A 23,288-nucleotide genomic window follows, 5' to 3' on the forward strand; every position below is an offset into this window, starting at 1 on the left:
ACAACGGATATGTCGTGTGCGGCATCGGTCGCTGAGACTATTAGCATGATGTTCATCTGGGTAAGAAGTCTAGACTCGTACCAAGCTTGATATCGGCCTAGCCGCGTGTCGCCCATGGTGCTATTCCAATGTGATATTAGATCAGGGATCGAACGTGATGCGGGATGGGGAGCGGTGTGTTCGGGAGGGAGACTGCGGGGGAACGCCAATGCGGGGAAATGACGGTGCGGAGGACACAGTCCGACAACAGGCGTGATTTTCCAGGAGTAGACAGTTACTGCAAGGCCTGCACGGTTCTACAGTTTCATGAACACCTCTGTTGGCGTCAAGCTACGTCTGACAAAAGTGATCCGCTTTGCAATAGTCGGTCCTACCAGCAACAGAGGAAATTGACTGCGGTGCTCACAACGAATACTTCAGTGAACAGAGAAATAGACTAAGGATTAATCGCATATTTCCAGGAATAGAAGCGCCGGCCTAATTTCTAGCCTTGTATGGCAAGATGACATCATTAAACAAGATACGGAGGCCGATAAAGCTACTCAAATGTGGACAAGGAAAACCAAGTAAAAGAAGAAATCATGTCAGCCTTCGTAACCTCAACCTCACCGGAAGTGGACCCGGGTTCATATTCAAATGCTCGTACGAAGTCTGCGGCACCGACGGATTTGCCAACTCTAGATCGTATCGATGAACGATAGACGAAATGAGAGTTATCTGCTCCAGATAACTGATATTCCGACCAATACAGCCACGAGCGCCAGCACTGAAGGTGATGAAGTATGGCTGAAGCTGTTTTCCTGCTTCCCCCAGCCAGCGCTCAGGACGGAAGACCTCCGGGTCTGGGAACACATTGGCATCCCGATGTGCAACATATGATGACATGGACACGGTAGTATTGCCTGGGACCCACTGGCCTAAGATCTCGCATCCCTCGGAGGGGGTCTTTCGAGGTAGATTGAACGGCGTCGGAGGAAGGATTCTCAGACTCTCATCCAGGCAGGCTCGCAGATACGGGAGGTCTTTCACCTTGTCGTATGGGATTGACATCTCATCATCATCGGCTACTGCATCTACTTCCTCGCGGAGTTTGGCGAGCACGTCCGGGTGCTTCAGCAGCATGTACATCACGTTATTGAGAGCCACGGCGGTGGAGAGTGATCCAGCGTTGACTGAATCAACCAAGTCAGTTCGGGGTCGATCGTGAGGAAGGACATGGCAAGAAACATACGCATAATTGAGATCTCCGCTACAATCTCCCCAAAGGGGAGATAATTGGGAGATCCATCTTTCGTTTCCATCAGGGCCTGGAAGAAGTCATCCAACTTCTCACCCTTCTGATATCGCTGTAGTCGCTTGCGAACTTGATGGATTACAATCCCGTCAAAGCCGTCACCGCTTGCGAAAAGCTTTCGGTATCGAGTCGGCAGCCGCCTCGACCATGTCACCAGCGACTTGTACCATCCATACGACCACACCAGCTGTGATTGAGCGGTGATCTGACTATGGAGGCATTCCCGGTAGCTGACGAGCCGTGTGGTACCGTCCAAAGACTCCGAGACTGTCATGTCATCTCCGTGGTCTAGACATCCCAGCGTGGCGTTCAATCCGATATCTGCGATCGCATCCATCGTGAAGAAGTTCGACCAAGCGCGCCAGTCAATGACACTGACATCCGCCTGGAGCGAGGACTCTTGTCCTGCAGTTAGGCATCGCTTGTCAAACTGACCACACAGTTTGTTCACCTTGTCGATGACTTTGAACTCCCAGTCTTCGAGATTCTTCAAGGCGTAGGCAGTGGACAGGACCTTTCGCTTTCGCTGATGTTCCTTCTTGTCGATCACGTCGGCTAGGTGGAAGTGGCTCCCGGAGAGTAATTGGTACATATCGTCTTTGATGCACTTGGTGGAGTGGCCGTAAATGTCCTGTTGGTCAGAGAAGGTTAGCTCGGGAGTGAAGGGCGATGGCAAAGGTTGGTCTGCTTGTTCCGTACCTTGATGGCACGAGCGTCACCGTAGGAGAGCGAATTCGGACCAACTCGTAGAACCGGATGCTTCTTATGCAGCTCGGCCAGTCGCTTTGAGCGTGTACCATGAGCGCTTGCAATCATGTAGGGGATGTTGGTGACTCCAGCGAGAAGGCTCATGGAAGGGTATCGTCGTAAGCCCTTGCGGTCGATGAAGTATACGAGAATCGGGTATAGAATGAGGCGAATGAAGAGCAGCGAGGCTGCCAAAGCGATGGCGAGAGCTCCATACATACTCGGTGATCTTGTTGAACCCGACGGAGAAGATAGTACTCGGCTTTCAAAGACTAGGATTAAATCCCATACTTATAAGGTGTCTCTACCGAAGTCATGAGGGGGGTGCTGGGGTGTCTGGTGGGTCATCTTAGTGGCGAGGAACAACACTCATGCTCTCAACCCCCAGAGACGAACCGGCAGTCTCCAAGATTCATCCCTGGATCGACGCCGGCAGTGTATCGGAAATAAGGCGTTGTTGGCCATCGGGTAACTACGCCCGACGAAGAAGGTATCCCCATCAACCGGGTGCTTTGCCCAATGCAGCAATCGGGCAATGACCAATTCTTTCATCTTCTTCGTATTTGATATATAGATAGAAATTTATTTATTTAATTTATAATTTTTCAATATTGGGTCAAAAGTATTGCCACAAAGCCCAAAACACACCACAACTTGATATATTGATTGATATTACATTAACTACAAAAGATGATTCAAAATAATATATATAAAAAATAATTATTTGTGGTTTCTAAAAATAATAAAAAGAAAATACAGTATACTATATTTTTTATTAAGATATAGAGTAAATCTATAGATATACAAAGTATCAACCAATATAAATTGATTGTAGTATGTTGCAATACTTTTGACCTGGCACTTTACCTCCACCGACGCTGAAGGTGACCCGACTGGCCTCGATGAGAAGAGAAGTGCGGTGGATTAACCCCCGGGGTTCTTTCCGGTGCCATCCACTATCCACCCGACGCCCACAGACATGGAAAGAACCGAGACCTGATTGCACGACGAGGTATTCTTTCTACGCATCCACACCACAATGAGTGACGTTCGTTTGTTTTCTGGCGTCGAAGAGCTAGCTAGCTACATTGGGAGAATTTTCAACCGGTGGTCCAAGCCATATGTTCATTCAAGAGTCGTGGGGCTCCTAATGTAGCCCTTGCTATTGCTGTCACACTGATAGTATGATCGAGAGGCCCCTCATTCGACATGCTCCACTTCTAGGTCCTCCACTTTGGTCGACCGACTCATCTTGCTTATCTGGATCTCCTCGTCCTCGTGTTGGATATATTTCAGAGGGCGCTTTGTTGAGATGGCATCCGGGTCCTTGGTGACGATGAGCGCAGGGTTGGACCGGTAATAAGCGTCCATATCTTCCAGGTTGCGGTTTGCTATGGAATTGAGTTACTATCAGTTCCCACCACGCACATATGAAGAGCAACCGACCGGTTTCTGGATAATACAGATAGATCACGGGCATGAATGCGGCATTGAGAACCGTCCAGATGATATAGAAACGCCAGCCAAGGTTTTGAATACCAATGGGCGTAATCTCGACAATCACAAAGTTCGATAACCTGTTAGCCATGTGAGCTATTCTTCCTCATGGATGCCGCAGGCACAAAAGACAAACAACAACAAAAAAAAAAAGGTCCTCACCAATTGGTAGCTGTCGCGACGGCAGCGCCCTTGGTCCGCATCTGAAGCGAATTGATCTCGGTAGGGTAGAGCCACGGCACACCAAGCATACCGATACCGAACACAATGAAGTAGAGGAAAAAGAACGCAATCGAAGCGGATGCGTATTTCGTTCCGTCGGCGCTTGATTCCGCGTAGGATAGCAACACCGTGATGATCAAATAACAAACAAACTGCCCGAGGGTTGATATCAACATACAGCCTCTTCTACCGACCTTTTCCACAAGGGGAACTCCGACCAACGAAAACACAAGATATGAGGTCGCGCTGCAGGCGGCGAGAAGCCTTGCCATTTGGTTCGATAGCCCCACGGATTCTAAATTTGCATGACAAGGTTAACGGGAGAGGCCGAACATGGGAAGGGATACATCGGACGAGATAGGCTATCTTGGCTTACTGATCAGCACCGTAGGAAAATAATATCCAAGGCCATTGATTCCTTCGAATTGCTGAATGAACTGTGTACCTGCTCCAAGAAGCAGTCTTCGGACCGTCTTGGTATCGTGCTGGGACTTCTTCCGTGAAAGAAGGTCTCGCCACCTGAGGCTGTTCTCGCGCTCATAACGAACGCTAAACTCAATCTCATTTCGCATGGTTGTAATGTACGGATGGTCAACAGGCTTGGCTTCTAGGCAGGAGAGAACTTCCAGGGCCTTTGCCTCCTGCTGATGGGCCATCAACCACCTAGGAGACTCTGGAAGCCAAGGCACTGTTCCCCATAGTATGAAAAAGAAGATAAACTGGAATGCAATCGGGAAGCGCCATGCAATTGCGCCGCCGTGGAAGGACAATCCGTAGTTGATCCAGTTGACCAAGGCGTAACCTGCAATGTTCATCATCATATCCAAGATCACGAGCTTCCCTCTCCATTGAGGGGAGGCAGTCTCGGTTTGCCAAATCGGGGCCGTTGACGTGTTGAGACCGTTTCCAGCCCTGCAGCTTCATGTGAGCCTGGTGCCTATAGTAGGGGGGTATAAGGTAAGAAAGCTAAGACTGACCCGAGAACTATTCTACCGACAATGATCTGCGGCAAGCTGTATGAAGTCATCTGGAGAATGGTTCCAACGGCCATGATAGTGGTCCCCAGCATGATGGCCTTTTTGCGGCCCAGACGCTCCCCGAGGGTAAACGCCATGACGGCACCAAAGAAGCAACCAATGTCGTAGATTGCGGTTACAGTCGACAGGGTTGAAGTCTTCGTTGGGCCTACGAGCCCGTGGACCTCGAGAAAGTCACCTGTGACTACAACGCCACCTGTGTTGACCATGAGCATCGATGTCTTGTCATAGAAAGGAATAGAGAGATGACGCACCGAAGACTCCCTGATCATAGCCAAAAAGACTCATGTCGGTGGCACAAGCAATCTAGAGTCGCAATCTCAGCCATGGGTGCAGTGGAGAGTTGACATGAGCAACATCATACCGTTATCCAAAGGGTCAACCATCCTCCAGTTAAGCCGAGGTAGGGCCTCCGTGTCTTGGTCGAAGCCGACGTTGAAGCAACCATGATGCAAAACTATCCAATGTGCAAGAGACTTGAATGTGTAGACAGAAATACATGGGGGGATAGATTGAGGCTTTTATGGTATTCATTGTGGCTAGACGAACTATACCCCAAACCCCAGGCCCCCATCCGTGCGCAAGTGGGATGCGGGGGGTAGTAGCGTATAATTTCGGTGATCGCAGAAAATGCATCCATGCCGAACTGGAATCAACGGTAGAGCCCAGAACTGTGCATTCCCGTGCGACGGGTATGATCTCCGTATGGGAAACAGTCGCCCGCAGGTACAGTGGAGTTACGGTGGAACTAAATCGAGCTAACGGACAATGTAAAATATTACCAACTTTACAAACACCAACGCACTTTATATTAGCCAAGTAAATCTATTTATTTAATCCCACCCTAAATCTTAACCAATTATATACTCTAAATTACTTCTATAACTTTTAGACTCTCAACAAGTCCAGTCCCGACATAGTGACCGCCTTTAAGAGTCTCTTAGGGATCCTAGATCTTTAGGGATATCGGTACTAGGTGTTTAGAGGCCTGAGGACCAGGCGCTTAGGGGAGTCAATACTAGGTACTTAGGGGTGCCAGTATTAGGTGCTTAGGGGTGTCAGTACTAGGCACTTAGGGATATTAGTACTAGGTATTTAGGGAGTGCTAGTGCTATATCTCTACAGTCCCCTGTAGATTTTAGGCTTCTAGCCGTGGCTTTATGTAAAACGCTATGATTTCTGTAAGAAATACGGAAATCTGGTCTATTGTCCGTTGGCTCGATTTAGTCTACCGTAGTGGAACTATCGGGTGAGCAGCGTTTTCCATTCAACAAAAGGCGAGCCGATTCCTTCTACAGCGAGAGAAAAAGGCTAATCCAATTTGATACTCCTAACTATCCTAGCTATGCAGGTTCTGTCCGATTTTAACCCCACACATCAAGTTGCCATTTCCGCATCCGTATCTGAGCACCTTCAAAATCCCGCGTCTCAGCATCGGTCCAGCCTTCTCTCCTCTGAATGATGCTGAGCAGCTCCTCCCGCACAGCACTGGACATACGCACCGACCCACAGATATACACATTGGCCTTCTCACCACAGAGTAGGCCCTGGAGCTCCTCCGCACGGGACCTTACGTGGTCTTGTACATAGCCTTCCCCCTTTCGCGAGTACGCGGTAATCAGTCCAAGCTGGCCATTGAAAGCACTCTGCATCCCGTAAAGCTCATCCTTATACAGATGGGAGGCTCCGTCCCGGCAGCCGTAAATCAGGACCATCTTCCCGACTCCTCCCTCGATCCCAAGCTTGCGGAGACGATGCTTCAGAAATCCGATGAACGGTGCAATGCCGGATCCGTTCGCCACCATGATGATAGGGTGCATGGTGGAAGCCGGAGGCTTGAATTTGGATTTCCGCAGGCTGCACCACACGCTCGTACCCAGTCGGCCTTCAGTCCCCTGGATATCCGGGGTGAGTGAATGTCGAGCACCGAGGAAGAATGCTGAGGCCAGACCCAGTGCAGATTGTGCAGTTCCAGGATTGAGTTCTTTCACTGCCACTGTCAGAGCAATCTGCCGTGGACTAAGAGCAGGACTAGACGCAATCGAGTAAATTCGGGGCTTGAGTGCGCTCAGATTCTCCAAGAGAAATGGAAAGGGAATCGTCCACACCTGCGACGGTCCAGATGCTCTAGTGAGTACGGATGCCAAGCTGAGAGCACAAGTCGCGGACAGATGTCGATAGTCCGCCGCCATTTGGTCCAAGACAGCCCGAGATTTCTCATCTGGCGCAAATTCTTTCAACGAGAGTATAAGATCGTTGGATGCAAGACCAGCAATGTCCAGGTGGTGCTTGAACAGAGTATGAATCGTGACCTGCTGTGGCCAGGGGCACTTCGTTTCGCGGTCTTTCCGCCGGATTTGCAGCGGTTGGTGCATCTCCTTGCTGTCGATTCCGAGAATCTGACTGAGGCGTTGAATCTCTTGGGTGCTATTCTCCGGCCATATCAAGAGGTGGTCACCGACGTTGTACTTGGCTCTTGGTAAACGGCTGGTATCGATTTCGATGTGTAGTGTCGTCTGTTGTGCATGTGGGGTAAGATTGGTGATCGATGCAATATTGGCGGAGTAGATGGCTGATTGGGACTGTATCTGTTCCGATCCACTTGGCGAATGAATCGGTCGAGACATTGCCCGATAGTCACACGGGGAGTCACAGGGTTCAATCTCAAACACAGGCTCGTATGGTCTCGGTCGTTTGGGGATATTGCATTGCTCAACCATCACGTTGATGAGCTGCCGGGACCATTCAGAGTAATCGCCGCGTGTGAATCCACTTGAGTCATCCGCCAATGTAAGATCAAGGATAGGGCAACCTCCAGCAGCCTCAAGTTCCTTTTGAACCTTCTTTGAAAATTGGTTATAGTGCTTATAATTTGAGTTGCCCAATCCGAGGACTGCATAGTGCAGGTGGGACAGATAGCCCGATGGATGCTGTCGCAGTCCTTTGTCTAACCACTCGTCAAATCTGATGGCATTGTCCGGCGGATCTCCTTCACCATAGGTTGATAGGATAAACAGCACAATCACATTGGGAGGAAGCTCTGAGAGGCTGTCGTAGTCATAGTCTGACAGATCCGCAACAATGGTCGCCTTGGAGAACAGCTGAAAGATCGACCGACTGAGATGCCTGGCCAGTTCGTATGATGTACCGGACTGTGTACCATAGAAAATCACGATGTCTTTCCCCTGCAGTTACCGTCAGCATTTGGATCAATGACAATATCGGAGAGTACTAACCTGGTCTTTGGTTGCTTGGGCAATATTGATATCGGTCGAAATTGTCTTCCGGTCATTCACTCCTTGCGGACATTGGTGCCATAATGACTGGGCATCATTCTTGTGGAAAAGAGATGAATCATACAGTAGTATTATGACTATCAATAGGCCTAGCACAAGAGCCAGAATGTCATCACTTTCAGTCGACTGCCAGATATGATGACTATCAAAGGGTCTGTTGACCAGACAAGGAAGCAGTTTCTCCATCTTGTTTTCTCCGACCGGTGAATGATCACGGCGAAAGGAAATAGGGATACTATGTCTACTTCATTCCATCTACTACTGTGGGTATATATATCGACTTGGAAGCAACACTTTCCCTTCTTGCCTGTTGCCCACAAGTTCCTCCACTTTGTACGGACCGAGCGGGGATGAATGCCGAATTTGGCAAAGTCGCCCAGTGCCCTTGGCATGCCCCGTGTGATATGCATTAGTCTCTGTCTAGATAGGCAATCGTGGCGCTAAAGTGCTGAACGGGTACGTGGACGGAAATCAAGCAGCACTCTTGCTTTACATTGGTGATCTGCACGTGCCCCACAGCTCTGGGATATTGTTCGTGTAGTCACATGTCGTAGGAACCCTTTAGGTCCTCGCAAATCATTTGGTAGGGGTTCTTTCCTCGATCCGGTCTAGACGACGAGCCACTCGCATATCTATGGACTGTTCTAGTTCCAAAGATCTCCGAAAGTGGCGGAATATGGACATCCACCAAACATCAGCCCAACGTCCGTCCAATGCGCTCGTCCAATTATTGTTCCTCCAGGGGAACATGAAATAACCTGATATCGTGAAGTGTTGAAGTATTGGCCCGAGAAGGAACCCTCTTCAAGGAGAATTCCCTGCAAGAACTAGCAGTGAATCGTACACCTATAGAAAATGGAAGATTTTGCATGGTTGTTGAAGCTGCCTCGGATTATACATGACTGTCGTTCAATTTAGTAAGGGAGAAAGTCTCCTTGGCACAGGCATGTTTGGGTGCCCACGCAGAAGATGGGGTGTAGATACGAGAGACTGCGCAAGAAATATCGAAACTGAGGCAGGTTGATACGTCTATAGATCTTGGAAACTATCCTGAACAAAAAAGATCGCTCACGGCAAGGTGTAACCCCCATCGATCACCAGGTTGGAGCCAGTCATATAGCTGCAAGCATCGCTTGCAAGGAAAACATACGCCTGGAGAATGGCTAGCTCTCGCTTACGTGACAATGGCCATATCCAAAATATACATACAGCCTTCAGTTCGGCCGGATCACAGATACGACGGCCGGGGACCATGTTCAACCATTGCTCAAATAGCTTCTTGGGCTGCTGGGTGAGCACTGCTATATGATCAGCATCTTCCTTCACTGCATCACGGGGCCACCTTGGGAAAAACCTACTCTTTGTCATCACAAAACCCGGTGAAATGCAGTTTACACGGGCAAACTCAGTCCACTCCACAGCCAAACTCTTCGCTAGATGCACCGCAGCAGCCTTGGAAGCATTATATGCGACCTGCGTCTGAGGGATGTTGACCAGGATCGAGCTGACAGAGGCGGTAATAACCAGGTTGCCCTTTCCCTGTTTCTTGAAGACTTTCCCAGCCGCCTGGGCCGTCCACATCACACCGTCATAGTTAACGCAGTTGTCTCTTGCCCACGAATTTTCAGTATACTCCAGATTAGGACAGTTGGTGCAAACGCCCGCGTTGGCCACAACTATATCGAGATGGCCATGGCCGAACTCTTCTGTAATCTGGTTGATAGTCGCGGCAATTGTATTGCGAGAGGTAACATCGGATTGGTACGCTTGCACCCGGACGCCTGTCTTTACGGCAATCTTTGCAGCTGTCTCGTGGGCATCCGCGCTGGCGGTATAGATTATGGCAACGTCTGCACCGGCTTCTGCGAGGCCCTTGACTATCTCTAGACCTATACCACGAGAACCACCCGTGACAGCAGCAATCTTGCCGTTGAGAGAGAACTGAGACAGGACGTTCTCGTTCACATTGGGGGGCTGGTAGAGAGGCATCCTGTGGGATATTTCGGTGGGAATTTGGAGAGACTTTGGGGGGGGGGGGGGGGAATTTCGTGAGCAGTCACAATCTGGATTAGTTTGGGGAGTCAATTTAGTCCGTGGAACCATCTGAGTACCACATCGTTCGGCGCGTTATATAATGGCGGGGATGACATTATAGCCATGGATATTTTCCAAGGAGTATCCGAGTTTAGGGGTGGATTACTATATTGGGAACTCATACCCGACTCCAACTGGTATCAATCCAAGATCTCGTATGATTTCCCTCTCCAGACTGGTCTATCTTGATGTTACTGATCTCGACTATTCCACGATTTTGCATCTTCTCCACTGCATGGCACCAGCTCTGTTGTGCTCTCAACTGTCAAGGTCTTCCTAACGCTGGGGGGCCCACTGGAAGAGCATGTCAGGAGGTGATTGGTTTGAAAGTGATGGATTACTTACTGCAGGAGAATAATGTTACACCCGGGCCTTCGTTGTCAAGTCCTAAACCAGGAAGCAGACCACGCGTAGGGGTTCTTATCTAAGGCTGTACTTTGACTTCTATAATTCAACTTTTGGACTAGCTTTGAGTAGGTGTTAGTCTTGAGAGATGTCTGGTTAGTCTAGATAGTAGATATTCTTATAACTAATTATAGGAATATTAGATTATGTAATGGATGACATTTATTTATAGACTGTCTGAGCTTTGAGGGTATAGTCAAAAGAAGAGAATTGGATCTCTTTTACTGTATACTTGAACTCCATGGGGTAGCTTGCTTGAAGTTGCACGACACACATACCTGGCATTCGAACAGCAAGCCTATGGTACCTGTACATGTTGAAACTCAATTAATATGTAATATTGAACATCATTGCGCCCCAGAAGAAATTTTAGATTGATGTATCCCATGCATGGGATCATCACGTGATGGCATAGCAGATCGTGTTCTCTTCCCTGGTGTGCCTATTTTGCATTTTACTTCCCCCCAACCATATGATAACATTGGGCGGTGGCGATTATATTGTCTATATCAGTCTTGGATTGGTAATTTGGTATCAGCCTATCAACTCCAGGCTAATGACCTCGGCCAGAATCACGGTGTTTCCTCACCCAAGGGGTAAGTCCGTCCATCTCACAACCAGTCGAGTTACGAGTAAATAGCGACACAGGAAGATCAATAAAAAGCCTTCCACAGGACATTGAAATTAGTGTGCATGCCTCAACAGAGGAACTCTACAATGCTCTTGCTGAAGCGTCGGGTTTATCCATCTATCGCTTGAGGATCAGCAAAGGAAACGATTGGACCTTGGTTCCTAATTCCAAGAAGATTACCATTAAGGAGGCCGGAATCGACAATTCGAGTCTGATTCATGTTAAGGACCTTGGTATGCTCACGCCACAAGACCTGCAGCGTGATCCAGACTGATACTCCTGCCCTTGCCCATGCAGGTCCCCAGATCTCATGGCGCACCGTGTTCATCGCCGAATACCTCGGCCCAGTCTTGATCCCAGGGCTCTTCCTCTTCGCGCTACGCCCATATCTGTACTACAATTATGATACTATCACCGAACCGAGCGGCCTTCAACTCCTTCTCTGTGCGCTGTTGACAACCCATTTCGTGAAACGTGAGTATGAGTCCATCTTCGTCCACCGGTTCAGTAATGCCACCATGCCGGCGCGCAAAGTCTTCCTAAACAGTGGCTATTACAGCGTGATGACCGGCAATATGGCTTACTGGATCCTCCGGCCTGATATGGAGCCAAGCAATCCAATCCTACTCTCCACAGGCCTTGCCCTCTTTGCCTTTGGGGAAATGGCGAACTTGAACACCCACTTTGTGCTACGGGATCTTCGCTGTCCAGGTACTCCTGACCGTGGTGTTCCGCACGGGTTTGGATTTGGTACGGTGACCTGCCCGAACTATTTATTTGAGATTGTCTCTTGGATGGGAATTTATCTTGTTAGTGGACTGAGCTGGAGCATTCTCATTTTCATCATTATTGGCAGTGTACAAATGGGAATATGGGCTAAGAAAAAGGAGCGCCGCTATCGTGAGGAATTTGGGGACAAGTACAAGGCTAAGAGGTTTGTTATGCTTCCTGGTATTGTTTAGACCAGGCCAACACCTTTCCTGGATGGCATATCGGTGGACTGTATCAAGCTCATACTGCAGCCCAAGGAGAGTTGAAACAGAAGTACATGTCCATCATAGGGAATGGCCTTTGATTTGAATATCCTTATAGAAACCTCTAACCAAGAAATGTTAGCTCAGACCAATCAGGACCCCATTCTCGTTCTCAAGCGTCATGCTGATCCTCTCTGTCCATTCTTGTGAATTATAATCGTGGACTATTGAAAACGTCTGAAATATCCGAGTCACAATGTACGTGAGCACAACCATAGCATAATGCTCTACATCGATGTCAGTAAACAGGCAAATATCACAACACTCAGGAAGGAAATCTTACGACCAGGGCAAGCTCGAGGCCCCTTGTTGAAAGGGATAAAGCCAATCATATCTGCACTAAGGTGTTCCCATCGTTCTGGGTAGAATTCCTCTGGATTCTCGCCAAAGTCCTTCCCCAGGCGATGTCGAGCCCAGGTAGAAAACACCACGATTTCACCCTTCCGAAGCAGCACCGGGCAGTTGCCGTGAGTTCCACCACCGGTTGGCAGCGTAGAATCCTTGTTTGCTACCCTGGCGTTGAAAACAACTGCAGGAAAGAGCCTCATTACTTGACGCCCTATTGTGTTAGTGTATACTAATCGTGAATACTAATTTATTATTTCTCACCTTCCTGGAGAACCCAACGGACGTAGTACAGAGATCCGAGCTGGCCCCACGTTGGAGGCGTTAACCCCACGGTGTCAAGGATGCTTGCTCTTAGCGTGTGGACGACTCGCTCGTCCCTGGCAAGGCAGAAGAAAAGACCCGAGAGGGTCGTGCTCATGCTGTCATTTGCGAGGAGAATGCTCAGCGCCTGGTCTGCTAACAGAGGGACCTCCCCTTCCTCGCCGTTGCAGTTACGCTTGCGGGGCTCTCTTTCTGGCTTTTCATTCATGGTATGTTGTTCTTCAAGCTGCCGAGCGACATGAGCCATCACATATTTTCGTGCCCTCTGACAACACTGGAGAAAGCGGCGCTTAGGATAGAGATACCGGAGCGGGCCGCGAAAACCATCCTGCACAATTTTCTCCTTGACAAAAAGCAGATCATCCAAGAACTGCTTCTTTTCCTTGGATTGAAAATGGCTGAGGGCATCAACCGACTCGCCCAGCGAGAACAAGGTTTGCATATTCAAGGCGAGAGCAAAGACACAGGCTTGAGCGTCGAACGCCTGTCCATTGGGTGGGACATGCTGAAGAAAGGCCTGAAAGTGGCGCTCGCACTGATTCAAGTCGACGATCTTGCGGAGGTTACAAAGCCGACCGCGTAACTGATCTCGGCTCTGCTTCCATCCCGCACCGTCGAGAGTGAAGATGCCATGTGGGGTGATAGGCTCAAATAAGGGCTTTCGCAGTGGGGAGCTGTCAAAATCGGGAAACGCTGTGGACAATAGATGTTTGATGTTGTCTGCGCTGCAGGTAAAGATGAGTCGAAAGCCGAGGACATTGGATGCATAGGTTTCCCCGTATCGTTTGAACAGTGTATTAGTATACGGAAGGGAGGTTCGACACTTGAAATGAAATGCTAATTCGAGAGCTTTGGCGATGCCAAGAATATCGTATTGAAAACGCCCATTTTCACTGCGTAGTCTTTCGCAGCCATAGAGTCGTTCCAGCTGTCGCTGCTTGTGAGTCCAGTGGAGTTTTCGCCCTAATAGAAGCAAGATTATTCCCACAGTAGTCACTATGAGGGGTTTAGAGACAACAACTGGTCCTAGCGCTTCAACTGGTTGCATCATTTTGCCTGAGGTGTCAGGCTGGGTAGTCTATGGTTGTTAAGACATCATGCCCTAGTAGTTTACACACATTGGGCTTTCGTGATCATGGAAGACCCTGTCGTGATACTCGCGGAACTCTGTGGGTCTGGCAGGAGGGTCTATGCCACGGAAAAAGAGATGTATCCATTGGGCGCATGCAAGGGGTATGTTGCGGTCTGCAAGTGCAGCACTATTTCATGCTTTCTTTTGCTCATCAAAGAAAAAGCTTTTGCAGTGACAAGATTGTCCCACCAGGAGACAGAATTGCAGAAGCAAACAAAGTTCAATAGCCAGATCACTGGGCATGCCTGAATTCAAAATCCATATCTGGCATATATTGACAAGGCTTTGTATTGCGAACTTCTTAGATCTCTATCCGTAGCTGATGACAGGCTATCAACATCAATCAGCTCCCAGCCACGATTGCCAAAAATGACGACTGGATATCGAGAATCCGAACGTGTCTTCAGGGAAAGAGAGCAGTTACTTCCAGAGGTAGAGCAAACTCTACGACGTTCTATGGACTATACATATAATGTGGTACACTCCGATGGACACTGGTGTGGGGAGATGAGGTCAAATGTCACCATAACAGCTGAATATATCTTTCTCCGACAGGCTCTGGGGCTCGACCTGAAAGCTGATGGTGCGGCCTATTGTCGCTACATACTATCTCAGCAAAACTGTGACGGCTCCTGGGGTCTAGCGCCCGAGTTTCCAGGCGATGTCTCGACCACCACCGAAGCGTATCTCGCGCTGAAAATATTAGGGGTGAATGTAGACGTCCCAGCCATGCAACATGCCAGAGCATTCATTCTCCATGCGGGAGGGGTTGCCAAGGTTCGTGTGTTCACTCGCATCTTCCTGGCAACCTTCGGCTTGTTTCCATGGAATGAAGTACCTCAGCTCCCTGTGGAACTGGTTCTGCTCCCCTCCACATGTCCGATCAACATCTACAAGTTCGCATCTTGGGCCCGCGGCACCATTGCCCCTCTCTTGATCATCTGCCATCATCAGCCGGTCTATGCGCTCCCGAATGGAATAACGGCGGAGAATGACTACCTAGACGAGTTATGGCAAGATCCAACTAGCAAAACTGCGCCCTACGGTCCATCCCTCTGGGAGCTGCTATCCCAGGGCGACATCACTGGGCTGACATTCAGCATCCTGGACAAACTGCTTTATCAACTCAACGGACTTCGCTCAGTCCCTTTCCTCAGATCGTACGCACGGCAGCAATGCATGAAATGGATTTTGGAGCGCCAGGAACCCACCGGCGACTGGGCCGGGATCTTCCCGCCCATGCATGCCAGCGTGTATGCGTTCATGCTGGAAGGGTACAAACTGGACGATCCCCCTGTCAGTCTTGGCATCCAGGCGATTGAGAATTTCGCCTGGGAGGATGCAGAAGGGAAAAGGGTCCAACCTTGCGTTTCACCTGTATGGGACACGACTCTAATGTCAATCGCTCTCTGCGATACCGCATCACCCGACCAGCAGATCGTCGATCGTGCTATTCAATGGATCCGAGACCGTCAATTGCTTGAACCCCGCGGAGATTGGCGTGTATACCGGCCCCATCTTGCGCCGGGGGGGTTCAGCTTCGAGTACACAAACAGCCACTATCCCGATATAGACGACACGGCAGCGATTATCCTTGCGCAAGTGAAGCATGACGCGAGATCGTGTCATTCACCCTCCGTGATTGCCGCAGCTACATGGATTCTGGGCATGCAGAATCCTGACGGAGGATGGGCTGCCTTTGACGTGGAGAATGATAAGCTATTTCTCAACAAAATCCCGTTCAGCGACATGGACAGTCTATGTGACACGTCCTGCGCCGATATCACCGGGCGAATCCTGGAGGCCTTCGGACTGATGATTCTCCGCGCCCCAGAAAAAGGCAACGCCAGCCAGCTGAGCCAACTTGGTCCCGCGATACGTGCAGCGTGCAGACGAGCTATCCAATACCTTGCCTCTACGCAGGAGACTAATGGGTCCTGGTTCGGCCGATGGGGGTGCAATTACATTTATGGGACTAGCCATGCACTGTGTGGTCTGGCGTACTTTTCTCAAGACGAGACACTGATTCCTACCTTGGCGCAACCAGCGTTGCAATGGCTGAAGTCTCAGCAAAATGATGACGGCGGGTGGGGCGAGTCCTTGCTGTCATACCAAAGTGCCGAGAGAAAGGGGCAAAGATCAACAGCGTCGCATACAGCATGGGCGCTTATGGGACTCCTGGCCCATATTCCCCACACCGACATTGCCATTGAACGCGGCATACAGTGGCTGGTCTGTTCTCAAAAGCCGGAGAAAGGCCTTGGGTTTACCTGGCCTGAACCAGTGTACACGGGCACTGGATTTCCAAATCATTTTTACTTAGGCTACGACTACTATCGGCATTATTTCCCGATGATGGCACTCGGGCGGTATTTTCGGGCGGTTCAAGGCGAGATTAAGCTGAAGATGGCCATGTGAGGTGTGCAAATAATGACTTCAGTTCATAGCAAACATGCATATATGAGGTATTACTTCTGTAGTAAAAAGCAATTACTGGAATGCATGTCCCACTCTGTGGCATACCGCTCTTTCATACCTTGCTATATATGGAATGGCGAAGGCTCGCATGAAGAAGCAAGGGGGCCCTGATATTGTCCCACCCCAGGGTTAATTTGTAGCAGAGGAACACCAATCCCTTGATGATTTATTAACACGAGGGGAGAGCTTCGGCAGGTGATATTTACAAGATACTCACCCCTCCCGAGACGACACGAGTATCGAATCCCCTACGGCAGCTGCAGCAATGGGTCTCCTCTCTGTCTTTGGCCGTGCACGGCCAGCAACTATACCCACCGATCGGATTGTCCCTCTTCGATACTGGGATGATTTGCACTATCTACGTAGTCTTAGCCATGACTTTACCTTCCGCTTTGACGACGTTCTTGATGCCTCAAAACTCGAGGGAGCGCTGAACCGGCTGATGGAAATCGGCGACTGGGGTCAATTGGGGGCTCGTCTGCGACTGAATGTATGGACCTTCGTGAACCACAACCTGCCCCACAATACTAACGTAGCAATGTGGTATATAGGATAACGGAAAGCTCGAATATCACATCCCGAGTGAGTACGACAAGAGCACCCGCCCCGCATTCGGGTTTACCACCGAGAAGTATGGGATGGGCATCAATGAACACCCGTTGGGCGCACGGCTGCCGAAAACCGGCCAGGACCAGTCTGTCCTGTCGCCATCCTGCGCGGAGTTTGCGCCACTGGTCCGCCATGCAGATAGTCCCCGAGAGCTGGCCGACTGGATCTATTCCGACCGTGGGCAGCTCCATGTCCATGTTGCGGTCTTTGAAGATGCAACCCTTCTGACGGTTAGCTATCTTCACACCTTTTTCGACGCCGTCGCGCGGACCAATTTCTTCAAGGCATGGATAGCTGTCCTCGATGGCCGGGAGGAAGACGTGCCGCCTTTTGTTCCTTTTGACCAGGACCCCTTGGGCGATTTGGGCAAGGGAGTCCCTCGGGAGAACTATACCCACTTCCAACGGCTCGTTATCGGACTGAGTCTCGTACTCTTTGGGCTCAGGTACTTATTTGAACTTTTCTGGTTCCGACAGGAGGAAGAGCATCCCATCCGGGTGCCGGGACACTGCGTGGAACAGATGAGGCAAAATGCTCAAGAGGAGCTGGCCGCTTCGACCCCGGAGGGAGCCGAAGCGCCCTTCCTGAGCGAGCCTGATGTCGTCTCCGCGTGGTGGGTGAAGACCATGGTCACAGCCCTCAACCCTGCGCCCGGCCGTACCGTCATGGTGATGAGCCCCTTCAATGTATGGGGTCTGTTCAAGGAATCGTTCCCTGCCGGCGCGAAGGGCTTCATCGGCAATGCATTCTTCAACTCATACACGGTGCACAAGACGAGCGAGGTCCTCAAAGATAACAACTTGGCATACCTGGCATCCAAGAATCGGCAGGCGCTCATGGAGCACAGAACCAAGGAGCAAGTCCAAGCGATGACTGCCATTCAACGAGACTCGTTCATGCAGATTCCACCTCTCGTCGGCGATTCGAGCCTGCTCTTCATGACACATACCAACCAACACAAAGCCAGGTATTTCGAGACTGACTTCTCCGCTGCTGTTGTTGCCCCCGGTCTGCCTCTCAAAGACAGACCTCATGCACTGGGCAGACCGTCTTACATCAACGACATTGAGCATTGCCGCCTGTATCCTACTCGGAATGTCTGTAGGGTGATTGGCAAGGATGCCGCAGGAGACTGGTGGCTTCTCTTCAAGACGCGCTCTGAGGCTTGGCCTTCGATCCACAAACAGTTGATGACTTTGCTTGACATCGACGAGGTGCAGGCAGGGGACGTCTCCAATGCAGCAAGCCTTCCGTACAACGAAAGCCCGTCGGGCAAGACGTATTCCGAGGCTATGGGAATGCTTCTGCAAATCCGTCTTCTTTGGAGGCTTTTAGTATAAGTAGCATGTCCGTTTGTATCCTAGATATATGGGCCCTTCTAAATTGAACTGTCTGGGTGAGGAGTCCCTCTGAAAGGCTTCAGAGTATTATGGTGATTTTATCGAAGAATGCACGGGTATGGCTTGTTGTCACTACGGGCAATGTCAGTAAATGCTGTTGAATAGGCTAGCAGGATTTCGGGTTATCTAATGGAATTCGTGGCAGTATGATCCATCATATTCGTATTATGCAGACACAAATATGCAACATAGGCAGCACAGTTCCGTAGTAGTGTAGAACGATGTGATCGATCACCAGCCTGCTAGCCATCCCAAATACCTGAAATCTGGTCAAGACTTGGGAATGTTATGATCCACGTGACCACGACATGCCCATCCTCGCGAGTCATTCATTCCAGACAATAAGGCAAATTTGACAGTGTGGTCGATGCCCTTCAAGAGGACACAGGATGTCGGACGAGGAGATTCTGCTGGGTGAAATCCCGCCGATCTCTTCTACTCCTTGCGCCGCCGACATCATCGAGTGTCAGGTTCGCATCGACCCCAGCACGGCGAACCTTTTCTCAATCTACCGATATGCAAACGCGCCACTGATCTGCGCATTGCTGGTATCAACAAGCTGCGCAGTGGTCGCTGGGGCTGCAATGCCCTTGGTCACGATCGTGTTCGGAGCTTTGGCAAGTGAGTTCATCAATGGGGACGAGAAAACACCACAGGATGTTCGCGATCGGGTTCAGCGGCTCACCTTGCTGCTGGTGTACATCGGTATGGGAAGTTGAAGCCAATTTGAAAGATGCCATCTGACACATATCAGCGATTGGGTCATTTGTCTCTACTATGATCAGCACTTGGGGGCTCAACGTAGTCGGAGAACAAATTACACGTCGCCTCCAACGAAAGTACTTCTCGTCAGTGCTGCAGCAGAACATGGCGTACTTCGATGTCGTCGGCACAGGAGAGCTCACGTCCCGCATCGACCAGGACATGAAGTTGATCCAAACGGGTATCTCGCAGAAGATGGGCAACGTTATCTCCGGAGTATCCGGCTTTCTTGTTGCCATTATCTGCGCCTTTATCCAGAACCGACGCTTCGCATCGATAATGATATCGCAGCCGATTGCCATGATCCTCTTGGTAGGACTAATGGGGTCTTGGCTAAGCGCGACACAGCAAAGGGGCTTGTCGCATTCCGTTAAACTTGACAATCTAGCCCAAGAAGTTCTCAGTGCTATGCGGAGCGTTATCGCGTACCGAAGCCAAGAACGATATGCGAGAAAGTATCACGATACGTTGCTGCAGCCGGCTGCCCTGGATTTTCGGGAGCGGTTGATCTTTGGCGTGATCGTTGCAGGCTCCTTTACGATCTTGCATTGGGCTAATGGATTGGGTGTACGTACGGCCACAGGCTTTAAAAAACCCTGCTAATAGTTAGGCTTAGTTTTGGCAGGCTGATCGCCTCTTCCGCCAGGGACTTTGTACAGTTTCAGAGGCCTTGTCCATCCTTTACGCAACAGTCGTCGCAGGCGGCATGCTGTGTCAAGCGTTGCCGTATGTCGTCGACGTTACCCGGGCCAGCAAAGCAGCCAGCCGAGTCATTTCGGTAATTGAGCGTGTTTCGCCGATCAATCCCATGGCGGTTGCAGGACGCATATACGGTCCTGTTCGGGGAGAGATCTGGTTCGACAATGTAGAGTTTGCTTATCCTTCGCAACCGGAACGAACTGTTCTCAGAGAGATTAGCTTCACTGTACCTGCCGGACAAACTGTCGCCGTGGTGGGGCCATCGGGATCTGGTAAGTCGACGGTCTTTGCTCTTTTGGCACGTTTATACAATCCCACCGGCGGGGAGATTATGCTAGATAATGAGCCGGTTGATGCCCTGAATGTCTCGTGGCTCAGGTCTCAGATTGGGTATGTCAGCCAGGATGTCACCTTGTTCCGTGCATCGATTCTTGAGAATATTGCTCATGGGCTGCCCAAGACGACTATAGAGGTATATCTGCCAGGATCCATTGATTTTTACCAAGTCAGTTCGCTCATACAGGAACAGGCACTGAACCCATCTGCAGTTCGAGAACTAGTAGTTCAGGCTGCCAAGACCGCGCATATCCACTCTTTTATCACCAGTCTCCCCAACGGCTACGATACCATCATAGGGGTTAATGGGTCAGGTCTCTCTGGTGGACAGAGGCAACGGCTCGCAATTGCCCGCGCCATTGTATCTCAGCCATCCATCCTCCTCCTGGATGAGGCTACTGCTGCCTTGGATAGTCAAAGCGAAAAGGATATCCAGGAGGCTTTGAACAGCGCTGCCTATGGGCGAACGACCATGATAATAGCTCACCGGCTATCGACAATCCAAGATGCCGATATGATAATTGTCATGAAAGACGGCCAGATCTTGAATCAAGGTAAGCATTGGGAGTTAATGAGCACATCTGAGATGTACCGAGAATTGGTGGATCACCAGGCACTCCGACAGAGCGACGAAGTTCGAGAATCGCTATCCTCTACAGATTGTCTAAAAACTAGGTCCAGTGAAATATCTGTCAAAGATGACACTCCGAAGAAGACTGAGGATGGTCCATGGTCAATCTCATCACCGAAAAGTAGCATCGGCCAGGTTTGGCACTTGAATAAGCCTGAGCTGCCTTACGTTGTTGCGGGTATTATTTTCAGTGCATTGGCTGGAATGACATATCCCATTCAAGCTATCTTCTTCGGTAACGGGGTCATATCAATCATTAGCCCTGGTGCAAGTACCGGAGGGCACGATGTTTATTTCTGGGCTCGATTATACCTTATTCATGGTATTGTTGTGTTTCTATTGTACTGTGTACGAGGTTATTGCTTCGCGGTGTCTGCATCTCAGTTGCACCTCCGAGCGCGGTCGCACTTGTTCAAGGCGCTGCTGCTGAAGAACCTTGTCTTTTTCGAGGATAAAGGTCATTCAACTGGAAACATGGTGAGCTTCCTCTCGTCATGCACTCCGAAGATCACCGGTGTGTCAGGAACGTCACTCGGACTGGTAGCGGAGAGCATCGTAATGCTTGCGACGGGGATCATAGTTGGATGTATCTTTGGATGGAAGCTCGGCGTCGCAGCAATGGCCACAGTCCCATTGATAGCCATGTCCAGCTTCCTGCAATACTATATCGAGGCACAAGTGCAGAAGCACGTGAAGCGCGACACTGACTCCGTGGCCATTGCGCATGAAGCCTTCTCCGCTATCAAAACAGTGACCATACTCGGCCTGCAGACCAGCGTTCTCGAATCGTTCCAAAAAGCAAGTCGCCGAGACAGGCAACATGGGTACTGGGTCATATCTGCTGGTCTGCATGGGTGCACCACATCACTTCGGATACTGAGTATTGCTTTCGTATTCTGGTATGGCGGCACGCGTCTCATCGCGTCGGGGGAATACACCATTCAACAATTTTTCATATGTTTCGCGGCCACGGTTTGGGGGTCCCAGTCTGCCGCTACTCTCTTTGCTCACGCGCCAGACATTGCAGGTGCTCATGCTGCTGCTGCTCGACTGACGGAATTGATGCGACCCGATGGTCCCCCCCCAGCAATACTCCCACACAAGGACCCAAAGCAGGGCTACGGCTCTGCCCTTGTGCCGAATACCACGGAGAATTTGGCGCTACAGCACATTAACTTCAGATATCCTACCCGACAATCTCAACTAACACTGGACGACGTCACATTCAGTGCCCCAACTGGGAGCTTTATCGCTCTTGTCGGAGCCACCGGAAGTGGCAAAAGCTCTGTGATTAGTCTGATAGAGCGGCTCTACGCTGCTGAGTCCGGTCAGATAACATTAAATCAAGTTCCCATTGAACACTATGATCTCAACAACTACAGAGGGTACTTGGCGCTGGTCGACCAGAATCCATGTCTGGTTGGTGAGGATCTGCGCGAGTGTTTGCAGAGTGACGAGCGAGTCGTTTCAGATGAGGACATCATGGTTGCTCTGAAGAGTGTGGGACTAGCTGATTTCGTGGTACGTCTTCTATTCATTTACCAGCTACACGCTTAATTCCATTTCTAATCTGATTGTGACTAGCTATCTCTCCCTGAAGGATTGAGCAGCCCAGTTATGGCCAACGGATCGACTCTGTCCGGAGGCCAACGCCAGCGCATAGCCATCGCCAAGGCCCTTCTATGGGACCCGAAGATTTTGTAAGGCTCGCCCGGTTCTATTTGTATAGGCGATTCTCTGACTTTTTCTAGCTTACTTGACGAGGCAACCTCGGCGCTAGATAGCGCCTCAGAGGCACTAGTGCAGCAAGCACTGCAGCGGGCAATGAAAGGCCGGACGGTCATCTCAATTGCCCATCGACTCAAGACGATTGTTGACGCTGATGAAATTTTGGTCTTGGATCATGGATGCATTATTGAGAGAGGCCGTCATGAGGAATTGATGAAACTCGGAGGGAAATATTGGCAGATGGCTAAGTTGCAGCAGTTGAATGGGGATGTTGGGGGGTAGCTCAATCGATACTGAGTCCATTATGGGCTATCTTGTTCGTAAATTGTGGTGGGGACTGGAGCATATATCACTGATATTTGTACAGAAACCTGATATAATACAATCTATTGATTATCTTCACACTTGTTAGATGAATAATTGTTTCTCGGAGAAACTAGATGGGCTATATTGGCCGAGTACAGTCTTCAACCATAGCACATAATTGAACAATATCAAGTGGACACGGATTTGGGTAGCTCGTACGATCGGGTACCTCCAAGCTCTAGCACATAACCGCACTACTGTATTCATGAATGCGAAGTTCA

The 23,288-nt window shown here is 50.0% G+C and overlaps 8 protein-coding genes across 8 annotated transcripts; 3 read left to right on the plus strand and 5 right to left on the minus strand.

Annotated features, from left to right (window-relative positions):
* Positions 1-579: 579 nt before the first annotated feature.
* Positions 580-2,260, minus strand: BDV37DRAFT_292257 (cytochrome P450; the record flags this gene model as incomplete). The annotated part of the gene is made up of 3 exons (XM_032089146.1): positions 580-1,172; positions 1,232-1,925; positions 1,994-2,260. 3 exons carry the CDS (start codon positions 2,258-2,260, stop codon positions 580-582), a joined length of 1,554 nt encoding a protein of 517 aa, XP_031943642.1.
* Positions 2,261-3,241: 981 nt separating this feature from the next.
* Positions 3,242-5,245, minus strand: BDV37DRAFT_292258 (sugar porter family MFS transporter; the record flags this gene model as incomplete). The annotated part of the gene is made up of 7 exons (XM_032089147.1): positions 3,242-3,432; positions 3,488-3,618; positions 3,701-4,055; positions 4,137-4,672; positions 4,738-4,993; positions 5,052-5,103; positions 5,162-5,245. 7 exons carry the CDS (start codon positions 5,243-5,245, stop codon positions 3,242-3,244), a joined length of 1,605 nt encoding a protein of 534 aa, XP_031943643.1.
* Positions 5,246-6,161: 916 nt separating this feature from the next.
* BDV37DRAFT_280921 (uncharacterized protein) lies at positions 6,162-8,279 on the minus strand (the record flags this gene model as incomplete). The annotated part of the gene is made up of 2 exons (XM_032086700.1): positions 6,162-7,982; positions 8,034-8,279. The coding sequence occupies 2 exons, from the start codon at positions 8,277-8,279 to the stop codon at positions 6,162-6,164; spliced, it is 2,067 nt and encodes a 688-aa protein (XP_031943644.1).
* Positions 8,280-9,161: 882 nt separating this feature from the next.
* On the minus strand, positions 9,162-10,082 carry BDV37DRAFT_269958 (uncharacterized protein; the record flags this gene model as incomplete). Its single annotated transcript, XM_032084466.1, has 3 exons — positions 9,162-9,245; positions 9,303-9,391; positions 9,452-10,082. 3 exons carry the CDS (start codon positions 10,080-10,082, stop codon positions 9,162-9,164), a joined length of 804 nt encoding a protein of 267 aa, XP_031943645.1.
* A 1,297-nt stretch (positions 10,083-11,379) lies between these two features.
* On the plus strand, positions 11,380-12,259 carry BDV37DRAFT_242961 (3-oxo-5-alpha-steroid 4-dehydrogenase-domain-containing protein). The gene has a single exon (XM_032081380.1). The coding sequence runs from the start codon at positions 11,442-11,444 to the stop codon at positions 12,183-12,185; it is 744 nt and encodes a 247-aa protein (XP_031943646.1). The 5' UTR covers positions 11,380-11,441; the 3' UTR covers positions 12,186-12,259.
* Positions 12,260-12,335: 76 nt separating this feature from the next.
* BDV37DRAFT_292259 (cytochrome P450 monooxygenase afumB) lies at positions 12,336-13,977 on the minus strand (the record flags this gene model as incomplete). The annotated part of the gene is made up of 3 exons (XM_032089148.1): positions 12,336-12,484; positions 12,541-12,807; positions 12,867-13,977. The coding sequence occupies 3 exons, from the start codon at positions 13,975-13,977 to the stop codon at positions 12,336-12,338; spliced, it is 1,527 nt and encodes a 508-aa protein (XP_031943647.1).
* Positions 13,978-14,427: 450 nt separating this feature from the next.
* BDV37DRAFT_292260 (terpene cyclase/mutase family protein) lies at positions 14,428-18,596 on the plus strand (the record flags this gene model as incomplete). Its single annotated transcript, XM_032089149.1, has 3 exons — positions 14,428-16,150; positions 16,764-17,026; positions 17,088-18,596. 3 exons carry the CDS (start codon positions 14,428-14,430, stop codon positions 18,483-18,485), a joined length of 3,384 nt encoding a protein of 1,127 aa, XP_031943648.1. The 3' UTR covers positions 18,486-18,596.
* Positions 18,597-18,934: 338 nt separating this feature from the next.
* Positions 18,935-22,983, plus strand: BDV37DRAFT_280927 (ABC transporter ATP-binding protein; the record flags this gene model as incomplete). The annotated part of the gene is made up of 5 exons (XM_032086701.1): positions 18,935-19,250; positions 19,300-19,874; positions 19,924-22,494; positions 22,558-22,673; positions 22,725-22,983. 5 exons carry the CDS (start codon positions 18,935-18,937, stop codon positions 22,981-22,983), a joined length of 3,837 nt encoding a protein of 1,278 aa, XP_031943649.1.
* Between the last annotated feature and the right edge of the window lie 305 nt (positions 22,984-23,288).

Source organism: Aspergillus pseudonomiae, assembly GCF_009193645.1.
Source record: "Aspergillus pseudonomiae strain CBS 119388 unplaced genomic scaffold BDV37scaffold_17, whole genome shotgun sequence".
Classification (NCBI taxonomy): domain Eukaryota; kingdom Fungi; phylum Ascomycota; class Eurotiomycetes; order Eurotiales; family Aspergillaceae; genus Aspergillus; species Aspergillus pseudonomiae.

Coding starts and splice junctions, on each gene's coding strand:
- BDV37DRAFT_242961 (XM_032081380.1), top strand. CDS start 11,442: ATGTTAAGGACCTTGGTATGCTCACGCCACAAGACCTGCAGCGTGATC.